The sequence below is a fragment of the Diabrotica virgifera genome, chromosome 2 (assembly GCF_917563875.1).
Source record: "Diabrotica virgifera virgifera chromosome 2, PGI_DIABVI_V3a".
Classification (NCBI taxonomy): Eukaryota; Metazoa; Arthropoda; class Insecta; order Coleoptera; family Chrysomelidae; genus Diabrotica; species Diabrotica virgifera.
In genome coordinates this window covers 48271975-48289554 of record NC_065444.1, presented here as the reverse complement: position 1 = coordinate 48289554, position 17580 = coordinate 48271975, and the positions used below count along the sequence as shown (strand labels likewise).

At 33.1% G+C, this 17580-nt stretch overlaps 1 protein-coding gene across 2 annotated transcripts in view; it reads left to right on the top strand.

The window, feature by feature from the left end:
- Positions 1-498: 498 nt before the first annotated feature.
- The window catches only part of LOC114327744 (homeotic protein Sex combs reduced-like), a 287926-nt gene continuing 270844 nt past the window's right edge, over positions 499-17580 (top strand). Inside the window, exon 1 of one of the 2 annotated variants that reach the window (XM_028276451.2) lies at positions 499-1556. In XM_028276451.2, the coding sequence (XP_028132252.1) occupies positions 854-1556 (703 nt within the window). In that variant the 5' untranslated portion in view covers positions 499-853. The remainder of the gene's footprint in view (positions 1557-17580) is intronic. The other variant, XM_028276458.2, reaches the window with a different exon arrangement.

The following is a 17580-nucleotide window of genomic DNA, read 5'->3' as shown; positions in this document are numbered from 1 at the left end:
AATTAAACTTTAATAAAAGTTTTTACTTTCAAATGCATATGAACTCAAGTAACACTTTCAGTTTTGAAAATTTCAAAATTCAAACCTTCCCCTTTGCAACCACTAACAAAATACTAATTTTGAAAAACTTCACATGAGATAACAGGTGGAAATAACAACCGCGCCCGCAAGAAAATAAACTCATATACATTTTCGATCAACTTCATCAGTCCGATCTTTGTAAAATTATGCTCCAAGCGATTCATCAGAGAGTCCAGCTACCGGAATCCAGTAGACACCGCTCAGCTGAGCGTCAAATCTTAAACAATTCACAAATTATCAATTTGAATTTGTGGGTACCGCCCTCTTCCCCTCCGAAACTCCTCCCCAGTCCTGCGCCGGCAATCTTCTAACATGCCGTTTGTCTGCCGACACGACTTATCCCCTCTCGTGGCCTCGTCTCTCTTCCGCGAACGCCGATGCATAGTATTGTCTTTGTTGGGACTGTAGCGCTTACGCGACTGTTGTGAGTATCGCATCCTAGTACACTAAATCCAATGAACGTGTGGTATTGCCCAGTCGTGGCGCCGCTAAAACACACGCGAACGGTCTGTCTGTCACTACCACATAAGTTTCCACGTGAGACACAACTTTTGAACGGTTTGTCAAATGATACGCGATGTGCTACCTCAATCTCACCGCTACTAATTCGAGATCGTAAAACTTGTTGGACAGTTTTATATCCTCAGTCACGTGCCAACGTTTAGTGTTGTGTTTATTGCTCCATTAGTGTTAACAAACAATTTATTACTTCGCTGTTTAGCGCGCATTGACGATATGTAATTGGACTTTAATTACACCAAAGTCGTAAACGATGAGTTCCTATCAGTTCGTGAATTCTTTAGCGCAATGCTACGGACAACAAGGACGATCCGGTGAACAAACTCATCAAAACCCTACTCCTGGAGGTGACTATTACAACCCCAATGCAGCTGCAGCTTCTAGTTACCCACCTGCTTGCTACTCTCCTCCGCAAGTAGGTCCGCAATATCCCCCGCATCCATATGCTACACCAGCACCAGGCCATGGGCTTCAGCCCACAATGGGCGACTATACTCAGCTCCAGCCACAACGAATTCCTGGTGCTGCAAGCACACACATGCACCACGCTAGTCCTGGTGGCCAAAGCCCTGGAATGCTAAATCCTTCGGCTAGCTGTAAGTACGCTGATTCAACCTCCTCGACAGGTGTAGCTTCTCCACAAGACCTAAGTACTAGTGGACCGCCGACTAGAGCCACTCCGCCTCTAAATAGTACACAAACTAGTAATAATTCTAACGCGACTATTACTTCAAAAAGTTCGGGTCTAACATCTCCTTTGTCGGTCAGTACTTCTCCCACTGGAAAACCACCTACGGGATCTTCGACAGCTTCGCAAAATTTATCGTCGCCAGCTTCGAGCACTAGCTCCACCTCGAGCAACGAAAAATCTGGATCAAATAACAACACGAAGAGCGGGAGTTCATCGAATCCTCCGCAGATCTATCCTTGGATGAAAAGAGTTCATCTTGGACAAAGTAAGTACCTAATTAACTAAGTATCAATAAATATTGTTCTGAAGCTATTTCTTTGTGGCATATATGCAATTTACTATTCTAACTGGGAAATAAGCCACAATTTAACTTAAAAAATGATTTTATTGACATTTCGACTTCCACCTCAGACGTCAGACGTCGTTATCAAAATACAAAATATTACTAAATTAAACAAAAATGCTGTTGGTTAGTAAAAAAATTCTTCTAATAATTTAATTTAGTCTGACTCATTCATATCGGCAATTCAGACATAATAGGTATATTATACTTTAAATTAGTCTTCTACTTTAAAATGATATTGCCAATATTTATGGGTTGCGTTCCTGGGACGACTTTATTGAAGGATAGTTCATTCGATTACATGAAATCAAGTTACCCTCAAGAATTTTCGTCACAAAAAAATGATAGCATGTGATTTGTCTTTAAAAAGAAAACCACATGCGTGACAGTAAAATTCTCGTGTTAGTGATTCCATAGTACTTACATCACGAAGAAAACCAGGAAAAAACCTCATGGTACTATCCCGACATTGTAAGTACCTATTTCGTCTTACATTTAGTTTACTCTCAAATAGTCACCTCAATACCATAACTTGACAACTCGAAATTAGTAGTTCTGAGATAAACGGGCTTAAAGATTTTAAAGATATTTGTAGAAGATGTTGGTAAATATGGAATTCAATCTGCAGCTCTAAAATACTGTTCCTTAACTTTTTGGCTACTGATTTATTTAGGGATACGATGCAAATCTGTTTTCCAATGTGGAAAATTTTATTTTATGGCTGATTGCCCAGTTAGAATAGTAAATTATGTCAATAAATAACTAATAAATAGTTAAACCTTAAAGAGAAGGGAGCAACAGTATGTTTTTGGAAACTTCAATTTGGTGCCTGAATTGACTAAAAATATTATATTAATAATGTGATAATTTTATTAACAAATAGCAGATTGCACGACCCATCCGCGAAAAATTATTATCTAATTAATTAAAACTTACAATTATTATCTCTTAATTAATAATTAAAAAGATAATTCTATCATTACGCAAAACAAAAAGTTTTTATTGATTTTTAATGACTAATGCAAATTTTATAGTGTAAAAAATTTGATAGATAATGTATCCTGAAAACTGGACTAATTATTTTGTATTTCTAATCTTTGATGGTATTTATAATGTAAACATTCCCAAAGAAATGTTAACCAAATTAAACATATGATCCATATGTTAAGAATTCCATAAATATTTTCACTTGTTTTACACTTCCTAAATAAATAAATTTCATAGAGATAAAGAGATATAGAGATAAAGATGTATATAAGAATAAAAAAGTAATATCGCATCTCAAAGTTTTATATTTTATTTGTAAATATTATTTTTCAATTAAAATTTCATCAATGAAAGTTTCTTCTTGGATGATGCACTCTTATTCTACGTTTGAATGTAAAAGTTTATATGTTATTTTTACTCTAAATAAGTCTGTATAAGATACCTCTCATGAAGCATTGGGGTATTTTAACGCTACTATAATTTCTTCCAGAATATAATAAAATTTACAAAGAAAATTTTAGTTGACATACGCACAAATTTTCGTGAAAAAATTGATTCACTCATATTCTATTAAATTTGTCTATTAAAAATTTTTTTTATTAAACGTATCAACAGAAGAAGCGTAAGGTATCAAATATCAGTGAATTTTTATTTTCCTTATTTAATTGAGCAGAACTTGAATAGAAAAAACAATATAAGGAAAATACCACTATTAGTAAACCAATAACATATCGAGGATACATCATTTATGTTTTAAAACAACTGCATATTATAAAATCATAATAACATATAACATCAGAATTTGATGTTAATTTCATGAGTTAGTATCATGATTTTTCATTTTTCTGGTTTGTAGGATTTTATTGTAGGTCTATTGTCTATTTATTGTAGGATCACTAAGAGGAGACTTTTACTACCATCATTGCATGTAGTTGTATTTTTAAAGAGGTCCCAGGAAAGCAACTTATAAATACTGGCAATATTATTTTAAAGTAATCTACTTTAAAATATTTAATATATTTATTATGTCTGAATTTTTTATTTTATAATTTATTATACCGACACATTTCTTAGAGTCTTAGAGTCACAAATAATTTTGTTGCTAAAATTATGATTTCATTGGACAGTCTTCTGCAAGACTGTTATAATTTAATAAAACTAATTTACTCATCGTAATCATTATTACAGATTCTAAATACTTAAATGGGATGTTAAAAAAATGTCTGAATTGTCACTATGAATTAGTCAGATAAAATTAAATTATCAGTAGTAATTGCACAAGAGCTCTGAAATTATTGAATTTTTCCCGAGTGACACTTTGACAGTTTTAATTTGCCAAAGTGTCACGAGAGCAAAAATTCTATATTAATTTCAGAGGTCGAGTGCAATTTGTTGCGATTATTTCATGAATAAAACTGTTCAAAACCAAAATTTTATTGTAATTTATTTATGTAAGTACCATTAAACACACAGTTTTTATAAATATTTGACGATTGAAAGTCATCACTTTTATAATTTTTAAAACATTAATTGTCATTAATGTTACTGAATGTATTTTTTCGTAGCAACGAAGGGCATCTGACGTAATATACTTAACGACGGGCAATTATCAAAAATTATCGATTTAATTCAGATTTCTGTAGCTTTCTATTGGTCAAAATCTCCTATGAATGAAATAATCAGAACAATTTTTTAACAAGTAACAAAAACAAAATTTGTTTAATTTATTAATGTTTTGTATTTTGAGAGCGATTTCCAAAGTGAAAATGGAAACGTCAAATAAACTTACTTTAAAAGAAAAATGGCTTATTCCCACCAAAAGTAGTAAATTAAAATGAAGTTTTTAATCAAATAATGTTTCAAATCAAAAGTATCAAAATAGAAAGATAGAGCAATTTGCCATAGATATTGTGTATTGTGAAATATTGTTAACTGTTACCAAAATGCATGTGTCACGGGCCAATTTATTTAAAGACTCCAATTGACTAGAAGAAAATTCCTTATTTGCAATGAATAATCGACAAAACACGAGCAGCTAACTATACAAAAAGTATTTTCTTTAAAAGTAATTTTACGTTCCTCACTGCTCATGTGCTCATATTCCTTCAGGGCAAAATTCGCAATGCAATTACGTACCTATTATTGGCATGAAGTAATCAAATGTTACCTCAAATATTATTATCCGCACCACACAAACCAACCCTATTATCTGCGGTTTATATAATATCCTATAAGAATAAGAGGTTTAGATAATAATATATTTATGAGAAGCATATTAGAGGTACAACTGCGGTCACTGAATAGGTTATAATACACATTTATTTTTATATTTATTTTGATTTATTTATGTACCTTTTATTTTGATTTTTTAATTTTAATCAATCTATTCTGGGTACGCCACTGGTAATTAACGTCACTTTGACGTAAAAAATGCGTTTAAACGCGGCCAAAATTCAAAAAATCGTCTAATAGGATATGTAAGGCTATAAACGATTCAGTGGTCGCAGCTGTACATATTGTAAAATAAATTTGAAGGATTGGTATCCTAAAACTGGTAACTACTAATAAAATCAATTACTAGATACATTGTGGGTTCTCCTCTGTACCATTTAAAAGGCAAAAAATATCTGTAGTAAATAATACCTATAAATTTCTTCATATTATTTTTTTGATACTTTCCAATGATTGTGTTTCTGGGGAAGTCATTTGCTTGAGTCTTTGTTATTGCCCACTCGCATTCCTTACATCACTTTATTATCTATTCCACGTATCGGCAAGCATTTCTTAATATAGAGCCACAAATATTATGATGTATTGATAAATAAATGTCTTAATATAACATCAAACTGAATAAAAATTTTGCAGATCTTTGCAGAATCTTTGAGATTTTCCAAATCCAGTTTGCAGTTTATATTGATGATGTACCAGGCAATTCGCAAAAGAAGATATTCAAAGTGATTCTTTTTCTTCTACTAGTGCCGACTCCACTAATAAAGGTTGGCTAGGCTATAGCCATTGCAAATTCGTCTATACCTATCTTCTTTTCCTAAAAGCGTCTGTGTGTTTAACCCGGACATTGTTTGTCGTGTCGTATACCAGGACCCCTTTTCTTTCAATTTTACCCTTCATAATTAGCTGCAACAACTCGTACTTATCATTTCTAAGTATGTGGTCCAAACGTTGTTTTTGTCTTTTTAATGGTGGTCACAAGTTCTCTGTCTCTTCCCATTCTGTGCAACACCATTTCGTTCGTAATATGATCGGTCCATGGTATTTTCAAAATTCTCCTAAAATGCCACATCTCAAAAGCTTCCAGCTTTCTCATTAAGTCAACATTAACAGTCCAAGCTCCGGCACCATAAAGAAGAATACTGTAAAGTAATACCACTTTCAAAACATAATTTAAGGCAACCTCTAACTTGTTACACTTCTAAAAAATTTTCCGTTATAACTTCAAGGAATTAAAAAGCAAATAATGATATCAATGTTTGCTATAGTAGTCTTTGGTAATAATAGTCTCTGTCAGCAGAAGATCTTTTCAATTTGTTTGAATAAGTTCGCCGGTTAAATCAGAAAGAAAACCAAGAAAAACCAATCAGCCAGAAAACCAAGTCCTAAAATCGACTGGTTATTCGACAGATCTTCAACAGGGTTTTATTTAATCTCCATATAATCACGAATCTCTTTCCTCGGTCCAAAACACCTTTTTAGAACTTCACCTCGAATGAGCCACCTCACTTCTCAGTAATAAACCATGTCACCCTAGTCAGATTCCAGATCTTCCAGGAACTTTTGGAACAGAGGTGTGGGGTATGTGGGTATAACAGAGGAAGCCCATTTTTTGTTATAAAATTAACAGTGGATATTAACGTGACCATTATTTCTTTTCAAGATGATACGTTGACGTATAGCTTCTACTGATGAACAGTACAATGAAATATCAAGGGTATTCAGTTTGGTAACTCTCCCTACAACACCTTTGTTTTGTCAGCTCATGTTCTTACATCCGTCAGTAATAACTCTTATTAACTTTTCTCAACTTTTTCTTCTTCTCTTGTTCGTTTTACATAGATATGATTCTGTCTGTTTTTTCAATGTGCCTGCAGTAAGTTGCCTTCCCATCGTTTTTGTGTTCTTCCCACTGGTCGTCTTCCTAATGGGAAACCTTCTCTCGCCGTCCTTTCCTCAACTTAATTGTAATAACTCCAGGACTTGTTTCAAATAACGGAATCAACTATCCCTTGCAGAAGTACCTACCCTTAAAGTGCTCAATTTTATAAGTTCTTTGAAACAGGTCTTACTTGCGTGGGCCGTACCGAAGTGGCTTAGGTACTGGCCGCAATCGGCCCGCGGCGCGGGCCGCTGGTTGTCGACCTCTAATCTGTTCAATAAAATTTCTTATCGGGACATATTACATAATATAACATCATACAATCAGCATCTGAAACATATGACACATAGTATAGTGCGATAAAGATTATCTTGGAATTTGCCATTATCATATTAACTACGGACTGTATTACGTATAATATATGATTATGCAGTTTAGTAACGAAACCAGTATTGCATCAGAAGAATTATTACCAAATTTTTTCCTCAAACGTTTTATCTTTGTTTAAATTATCGTTAACATTCATGGTTCTATTATCTACGCCCTACGCTACGGTATTATTTCCCTCCAGGATGAGTTGTATTTCTATTGAATGTTAAGAAAGTCTTAATAAAAAGTTCAAAGCGGTAGAAGTTTTGTAGATACAGCTTCCAAATATAATTTTAAAGAAAGGTTTAGTTATGATATTTATATATCTTTTATATCACTATATAGTTATCTTCCTCTGTTACAGGAAGTAAGTAAGCTTAGAGAGTCATAAACCATCCCTTCAAAAACGTAAGTTCAAATTTTTACTTTTTTTGCTGCCGTTTCAGTCTTCTAAGAACCACGAAGATTTTTTTCATCTTTCACATGATCGACTTTTTTCCTCTGCCAGTAGGTTGTCATTTTAATGGAACGTTCCTCTTTCCTTTCTTGTGACTACTTACTAGTGGGCAAGTAGTTAGGACACGTAGGGTTCTTATTAGATTTCAGTTTATCTCTGAGATCTTCAAGATTTTGGAGGTGCTAAGTGGAATTTCTGCTTGTTGCAAATCCTTTTAAAGTGGCTTGCTCATTTTAAATAAGATCTTTTGCTTTTGTGGTCTAAATATATTGTAAAACCATGGAAAGGTACCACTGTTCCATGCTTAGGTTTTAGAATTTACTTGGACCACAAAACTATGATGAGCTTGCGATTGGAAAGTATATTATGCGATGAGTAAGTCATTGATGATTCACACGTTCTAAGTGACCATAAAATATCATTCTCGTTTTTTATGTTGGTAACAATGTCTTCAAAGTGTTCATATAACTCATAATTGTATCTTCGGTGGAATTCTCCATTTTCTTTGATTGGTCCTAAGTTTCTGCTCAAAATTTTTCTATCTTTTATTTCAAGTTTTCTAAGTGGCACTTTCTATATCATATTTAAACATTCTGATGGATATAGAGCTGGCTGTCTGATCACTGGATTACGGTGACAGTACTTTTAGTGTAAAAGTAAGCTTTTGCTTTTGTACAGGTCTTCGCACACATGGAATGCACCCTCTAAGTTTAAACATCAGGTGTGCTGAACTCTCCAAAATATAAACTTTTTTGACTGTATTTTTTTGAATAATATTGTTTCATTCAGGAAACTTACGGCTGTATTTACTATTTTCACTTAATGTTCCACTTCTGTTTCAAGCTTTCTGTATCTAGATGCTGTGATGCCTAGATATTTAAACTGCGTTATTTGTTCTTAATATATGAGAATTAGATGAAAATACAATAATAAAAAGCCAGTCAAAAAAGTTTAAATACCATGGAGAGTCTATCACACCTCCATATTATGGAGAAATAAAAATATCCGGAAAAATGAAAGGCAGAATTTACAAAACAGTCATTAAACCAATAATGACATACACGGAAAAAACGACCTGACACAGACAATACAAAAAAATAAGCAGAGTGAAAAATTGATGGAGACACAGTGATTAGTGATATAATTGATGATAAGACGCAGTGGCAGAGATCTAGAATGGAGGTGATGTTCTCCACCATGCAAGGTGGAGAACATCAAACACTGGGTAAGAAGTAGAAGAGGAGAATATAACGATCATATAAACCGACTGACAACAAATAGGGTAGTAAACACGACAAGGGACGGTTCCCCAATAGGAAGACGATCAGTGGGAAGATCACGAACAACAACTTACTGAAGCCACACTGAAAAACAGATAGTCTACATGTCTATGTCAAGAGGAGAAGAAGAACAGTGCAGACATATACTAACAAAATATAGTAACAGGTCAAAAAACGAAGAATGGATAAGACACTTTTTAATAAAAAACAAGATAAAAAAAGAAACAAGCCACCAAGTGCAAAATCAGTAACAGCAACTCATAATCTACACACATTGTCACTTGTTTGATTCAGCATGAAATACTAACCACACAGTTGGCATAAAAAGAAATAGATAAAATATTTCAATAAATAAATACAATTTGAAAGTTGTCAAATAATTCAAATACTTAGGAGCAGTGATAACAGCCAAAACAGTTATATGAAAAAGATCTGAATTAGTGTGAAATAACAAAATTACTACTCTTAGAACGGAACATCCTCCGGACGAGCTTCGGGCCTTGTAGAGACGAGATAACAGAAGGGGAAGAGATGAGACATAACCAGGAACTCCAAGTACTCTATGGAGATAAAAATGTAAAACGATACATCAGGGAAAATCGTATAAGATGGGCAAGAGATGTACTGAGATGTAGAATGTTGAAACATCTATACATATATACAAGCTTCTAAGAAAGTCCCGATGGCAGATCAGTTGCTCGCCCAAGAAAAAGATGGAAGGATTCAGTAACGCGTGATCTCCGTAAGATGAGGGTATAACAATGGGAGATTATTGCAGAATATCGGCAAAATGGAAGAAAATAGTAAACGCAGCCAAAACACACTTAGATTTGTAAAGGCAAGAAAGAAGTAGAAGAAGTGAAAACATTAACAAAATATACTAACGCACCAACAAACGAAAAATGGATAAAACACTTTTCAATAAAAATAAGATACAAAAAGAAGCTCCAAGTGCAAAATCAGTAAGCGTAATTCATAATCTACGCACATTAACGTATTATTTTGTCACTTGTTTGATTCAGCATGAAATGCTAACCACACAGTTGGTATAAAAAGAAATAGACACGTACGCGAACCTATCAATTACCTACCAGCCAGGTAATCATTATGTTGATTAATGGTTTTATAATAATAATGCCTTCCATTATTTTTGTAGAGTGATTTGTCTTATACAAAACTGTTGGATATTATTCATTGATACTGATTGAAATAAATTGAATTTGGACCTTCACGTGGCCACATTTTTGGGGCCACGGTCTTGAAATAGTACAGTAAATTGCAGAAAAACTTAAATATCTCAGAAATATAAATATGTAAAATATGTTAGTTATTACGGTAACATAGTTAAATTTTTCCATGCATCTTCATATAGTAATAATTGATATCAATATTTTTATGTTAATATTAATAATGTGTAGGTACGTAGTTCATATAAGCCTAATTGATTTAAAATTTAGGTATAAACAAATCTAGAAGTCTCCTTAAAGTATACCGTACGTTTAGTTTCCTTTTATAATTCTGGTGTCTATTTTTCACCTTCGTATTCAGTTTTCTCCACTGTTAGGTACCGATTGTTAAATTTCTAAACTCTTTCAAATGTGTGTGGGTGATATTTTGTTTTCCTTTAATTTATTTTCAGTCCACAACTTTTTACTTCTTTGATTACCATTTCACTGATCTTTTTAGCTCTTTTGTTTTGACTTTGTTAGGTTATGCGTCAATGATAAACATTAATGTCTAATTTTGTTTGGTTTTTCCCTTCTTTAATATCAAATTCTTCAATCCGTGTTAAATATCAAATGCTTTAGGAATTTCTTTCCAGATTTAATCACTTCTCGTTTTTAATCACTGTAAGGTCATTTAACCTAAGACTAAAACATGTATCTTCTTCTTCTTCTTCTTCTTCCTTCTTCCTTCTTCCTTCTTGTATGTAGGCTTTAAAGCATGTTTCTTTTTTAATATTAGCCTCCTATAATATATAAATTGTGCATTTCTCACACCATATTTTTCTTGGTCTGCCAATACTTCTTCGTCCATTTGGTGACTTATCTCGTGCTATTCGTACTATCCTATCCTCTGCCATTCTACTAATGTATTCGTTCCACTCCTGTTTCCGTTTTGTTACACATCCATTTATGTCTCCTACATTGCATGATCTTCTTATATTTTTGATTCTCTCCCTATCCAATAGACTTTTCCCTGATATTCGTCGAAGTATTTTCATCTCTGTTGTTTCTAGTAGTCGTCTCGTTTTAGATGTGTCAGGTCTTGTCTCCGCCGTGTATGTCAATTGGTCTAATTGCTGCTTTATAGATTCTTGCTGTCTTGTCTTAGGTGTTTGTTCTTCCAGATTGTTTCATTAAGAGATCCCGCCGCTTTACGTGCTTTTAAGCTTTGTTGTCATACTTCCTCTTCAACATATCTCCGTAACTGGTTATATCTATTTTCAGATATCTAAACTTTGTTTCCCGCTTTATTATTTTCCCATCAATTTCGATTTTACATCGTAGTGGGTATTTAGATTGATGTTATCATACATTTGGTTTTTTCTGCTGATATTACTTATTATATTGTATTTCTTGGATGTTGTATTGAAGATGTGTGTTAATCTTTGGAGATCGTCTTCTGTCTCGGCGATTAATGCGGCGGCGTCGTATAACATGTATTTGTTTTGTATTAAATTCCATTTTTTGATGAAACTAAAGATAAAAAGAGATGTTAACCACGATAGAAACAGTCAAAATTGAATACCTTGGTCACATCAAGAGGAACAGCGAAAAATATGGATTGCTGCAACTAATTTTTCAAGGAAAAATAGGAGAAAAACGTGTACCAAGCAAGTGAATAATTTTCTATCTCAAAAATCTACGTACGTGTTTATCTCCGAAACGAATAGGCACTGCAAGAAGAAGATTAAAGATAAATCTATAAATTGATCAGCAATACACTTTTCCAATTTTGTAATATTGGAAAGAAGATGTCATTGGAAAGAAACTTATATTATATCGTTTTATCTCTACTTAAGCTCTTAGTGAAATCGTCAGTATCAACAATTTTGCGTGTAATTTTGAGATAAATAAGCGTGTCAGTATTTTTGAGTTGCTTTCTTGTAAAGCCGTACCTTATTTGCGAGTTGGTCATTGAATCAATGTCAATCAAGTGTAATAATTAGTAACTTCATTGAAAAGTACTTATAGCTAAAATCATCAAAATAATTCATGATACTATCCCGATTCGTCTAAATTTCACTGTTTGCAACAGTTCATTTACACTTATGCCTTTTATTTTAACAGTTGTTTAAAGCCACCTAACTATTCGGTGAAAGAACCTTGCAGCCAAGAGGTCCAATTTTAATCGAAATATTAGCATGCACAAGACAAAAAGACTGCCATGCAGAATGCAGAGCAACGCCTTGGGCCATTAATAAGAATGGGCGTACCAGATTGCCAAAATTACTGGTTTAAACTCGTTTAGGTTACTTTCGATATTGATCCCTAACCGTTATAAGCAATATATCGTAATAAATACAATATCAGAACTGATGATAAACCAGAGGTCATTTAAACTGTATGAAACAAAACAGGACCATTATCAAAATTTTAGTGCAGTCACTGAAGGTTTTCACCTCCGATTTCGTTGAACCTTCATCGATTTACATGAAAATTGGTGAGTAGTTAGAGGATACCTCAATGAACAAAGGTGACGTGATGCCAACTTGCTCTTTTACCCTGTAGGTGGATGCCACCCCTTCCCGTAGGTGAAAATTATTTTGTTAAAAATAATACCACTAATAAAGGAACAAATTATAAGCAAAATTTGTTATATAAAGTTATTAATATAAATCAATACCTTTTGAGTTAATAAAGATTAAAAATTAAAAAAAAAAACTAAGTTTTCAATCTAATAGCACATAAAACAATATCAAAAGATGCTACTCTACATCCTACCAGATTGAAAACAATGGGAACCTTCTCTGGTTACACCTCCGAGGCTTCTACAATTTGCAAGCCATAACGGATGCTGAGACTAAGGAAGATGAGGGAATTTTACAACTTAACAATTTTACAATTTAACACTAAATGTTTTTCTAGTAAGGAGTTTATTTCATATTTTTATTAGCTTCAATTTTGATAATAATAAATTTTTTGTTAAAACTTGTAGTTTTTGAGTTATTTATCAAAAATCGATTAAAAACATGCATTTTTCTCACTAAAAATTTAAATCTTTGATCTTTAATAACTAAAAAATTTTTGATTTATTTTAATACTTTATATAACAAATTTTGCTTAGAATTTGTCCCTCTATCGAAGTATGGGGTTATTTTTAAGGAAATAATTTTCATCCCCGAGAAGGGGTGGCATCCACCCCCAGGATAAAAGCGCAAGTTGGCACCATGACAGCTTTGTTCGTTGAAAAATCCTTTAACCACTCACCAATTTTCATGCAAATCGATGGAGGTTCAACTAAATCGGAGGTAATAGCTCATATCCACCTTCAGTGACTGCACTCGTTGAAACCCCATCGACTGCACTAATATTTGCAGTTGTGGTCTAGCTCTTTAGGTGGGTAATTATTATGCCATTTGACAAGATTTATGATAGTAACATTTTTTATAAAACTAAATTTCTGTATTATTTTAAAGATAGTTTTCGATGAACTATGTACAAAAATTTTTAGTTTATATCATAATCCAAACGTAAGATGTCAAATCTGCTAAAATCATTATCGACACATATTACTTTTCATATACATAGGTCTTGGGCCCACCATTAAAAAAATGATTACCTCTCTCATGAGACTTTTTTTATTCAGTTATTCATGTTGAGTTATACTTCTGTTGCACTAAGCAACAGAAGTATACGAGAACGATGCAAAATTCAAAATAGAATAGAATAGAATAGAATTTATTTCATCAAATATACAAAATTTCTTTTGTTTTTGACAAGTCAAAAGAGTACGTACCTACATTATAAAATTTTGACAAAATTTAAAAGATAAATATTATAAATTATAATGAACAGATATACAAACAGGTACTAACAAATTTAAACAATTTAACACACTATGTAAAAACGTAAAGACATGAAATAAACTTAAAAACATGAAATATCGTCATAATCGGCAAAAAAACCCTGACCAAACTAGTGTACTTATTATAATGTATTATAAGCGGTACCTAAGTACTCTGTCGTTGTGTAAAAACAATGTTTTAAAAAGTGTGATTTTATTTTATTTTTAAACGACTGTAAATGAAGACTTTTTACTTCATCTGACAAAAAATTGTACAAACTAACATCAGTTGAGTTTTTTATACTTTTCGTCAACCTAAAACGTTGTGCTCTAATAGCATCGCTCGATCTTGTATGGTGATCATGGAAGTTGGAGTTTATGTTAAACTTACTTTTGTTGGAATGAATTTCAATCAGCGTCTCATATATATAGAGTGAAGGTAGTGACATAATACCTAACTTCTGAAATAAAGGTTTACAGTGTTCCCTATACTCTGCTCCTCCAAGTATCCTCACTACTTTCTTTTGTAACTTAAAAATTCAGTCTGCGTGACAAGAGCCACCCCAAACAGTTATTCCGTACTTTAAATGGCTATGGAACAGTGCAAAGTAGATCATTTTAAGGGTACTTTTAGGGATCATAAAAACTAAGTTGCGTATCAAAAATATAGTTGTAGCAAGTTTAGAACTTAAGTAGTCTGTATGAGCACTCCAGTCCAAATTATCATCTAGGAAAATTCCTAAGAGTTTAACACTATTTCCTAAGACATACTTTCGGTCAGAACTAAACATCAAATTCTGATTTTTGTCTTCATTTAGCTTCAGACTATTATGCAAAAACCAGTTTTTTGCTTTCTGAGTATCACTATCTATTTTAATTTTCAAATTATGATGATTAATGTCAGTATTTATGAGAGTGATATCATCTGCAAAGCACACACATTTTATGGGAAAAGTGTAGTGAAATAGATCGTTCAGATAAATAAGAAACAAAGTGGGTCCTAGTATTGAACCTTGAGGAACCCCGTATTCGACCGTGTTCAAATCAGAATAGCTATTATTAAGAAAAACTGCCTGTTTTCTATTTGTTAAATAAGATCTAAATAGATTGAGAGTGGTTGCCCTTATATCATATTTATGCATTTTTTCCAACATTAATTTATGCGAAACACAGTCAAAAGCTTTGGATAAATCACACAATGTCAAAGACACGAAATGACCTTCCTCCATGCCGTCGACTATATCTCTCACAATTTTCTGTATAGCTTGTGTAGTGCTGCACTTTTTTCTAAAGCCATATTGGTTACAGTGAAGTATTTTGTGTTTATCTAGATATTCTATCAAACGAGTATTAAGAATGCTTTCAAAAATTTTACCGAAAATGGGAATGATAGAGATGGGACGGTAATTTCCAATTTCATCTAAAGACCCTTTTTTGAATAGTGGCAACACTTTTGTTACTTTTAGTACATCAGGGAAAATCCCCTCAGTAAGGCAATTATTATAAAGTAAAACTAATTTGTCAATAACAATATCAATAGTTTCGACAATTATTTTTTTACTTGGAACTTTACCACGCTGAAGACGGGGGTTGTGAATTGCATAGTGTAGAATTCCTTCCCTTTAGTCTTCACTGCAGCATCCATTTGGCTTGCATATTGTAGAAGCCTTGGAGGTTGTCACCAGGAAATGGGCCAATAAAGTTTTTCAATTAAAAATCTTTTAAAAATATTTAATTTACAAATATTTTTATTAGGTTGAAAAACTTAGTCTTTTATTTAGCAGATGCCGCTAGGCACCTACTACCATCTCGTCAGTTGCGGTGGGAGATGGATATGTCGAAAATTTTTACCTGGGCCAGAGAAAAGCAGCCTATGCAGTCTCTGATGAACCTCTAACAAGAGGTGAAATCGTCGATAAGAGTGCTGGCTGCACTCTCTGATCTGAGTAAAAATTAAGACAGTTTTGGTTTCGCACCGCAACTGAATGAATAAAAATGGTATACATTTTTATTTTTATATTAGTATTACTCCTATAGAGTAACTAGGTCCATTTTCCGTTGGAACTTTACCACGCTGCAGACGGGGGTTGTGAATTGCATAGTGTAGAATTCCTTCCCTTTAGTCTTCACTGCAGCATCCATTTGGCTTGCATATTGTAGAAGCCTTGGAGGTTGTCACCAGGAAATGGGCCAATAAAGTTTTTCAATTAAAAATCTTTTAAAAATATTTAATTTACAAATATTTTTATTAGGTTGAAAAACTTAGTCTTTTATTTAGCAGATGCCGCTAGGCACCTACTACCATCTCGTCAGTTGCGGTGGGAGATGGATATTTCGAAAATTTTTACCTGGGCCAGAGAAAAGCAGCCTATGCAGTCTCTGATGAACCTCTAACAAGAGGTGAAATCGTCGATAAGAGTGCTGGCTGCACTCTCTGATCTGAGTAAAAATTAAGACAGTTTTGGTTTCGCACCGCAACTGAATGAATAAAAATGGTATACATTTTTATTTTTATATTAGTATTACTCCTATAGAGTAACTAGGTCCATTTTCCGTTGGAACTTTACCACGCTGCAGACGGGGGTTGTGAATTGCATAGTGTAGAATTCCTTCCCTTTAGTCTTCACTGCAGCATCCATTTGGCTTGCATATTGTAGAAGCCTTGGAGGTTGTCACCAGGAAATGGGCCAATAAAGTTTTTCAATTAAAAATCTTTTAAAAATATTTAATTTACAAATATTTTTATTAGGTTGAAAAACTTAGTCTTTTATTTAGCAGATGCCGCTAGGCACCTACTACCATCTCGTCAGTTGCGGTGGGAGATGGATATTTCGAAAATTTTTACCTGGGCCAGAGAAAAGCAGCCTATGCAGTCTCTGATGAACCTCTAACAAGAGGTGAAATCGTCGATAAGAGTGCTGGCTGCACTCTCTGATCTGAGTAAAAATTAAGACAGTTTTGGTTTCGCACCGCAACTGAATGAATAAAAATGGTATACATTTTTATTTTTATAATTATTTTTTTGTTTAAAAAATAAAAATCTGTACAATGTGAATTTTTCAAGCCACGCAAAATATTTCTGATTTCAATATCAGTAACAGGTAGTAAAAATAAAGAGTGGCAAGGAGAGTGTACATCTTTCAAAATATCTATAGCTACATTTTCATTTGTAGAACTGAAAGAACCTCTAATATTTTTAGCTACTGAAGTAAAGTAATTATTGAAATCGTTTGATGAGATCGTACTAGGACTAACTTTTTTATTTTGACCTTTATTTCTGTGATAGTTTATAACTTTCCAACTGTCACGAGATATATTTTCAGAATTTGAAAAGAAATACCCATAAGCTAGTTTTTTCTTTAATGATATTGTTGATCTATAATGCTTCTTAAACTTATTATATTCACTATAATTTTTTGTAACGTCAGCAATTACCTTGACTGTGGAAAGATTTTCTCGCATAAGTTTTAATTCATCATCAAACCAAGAAATTGGAGCTTTATTCTGACTTCGCAATTTTTTTAATGGAAAATTGATTTCAGTTAACTTTTGATACATTTCAGTAATAAATTGAGCTAATTCTGTTGCTGTTTTGAGAGAAATAGCTAAAGACCAATCAACGTTATTTAACGAATGTTTCAACTTCAGTATGCCATTACTCGTTATACGTCTTGTGTATGTATTTGCACTATGATTTTTTTCAGATTTTATTTTTAAGTTAATAAATTGAGC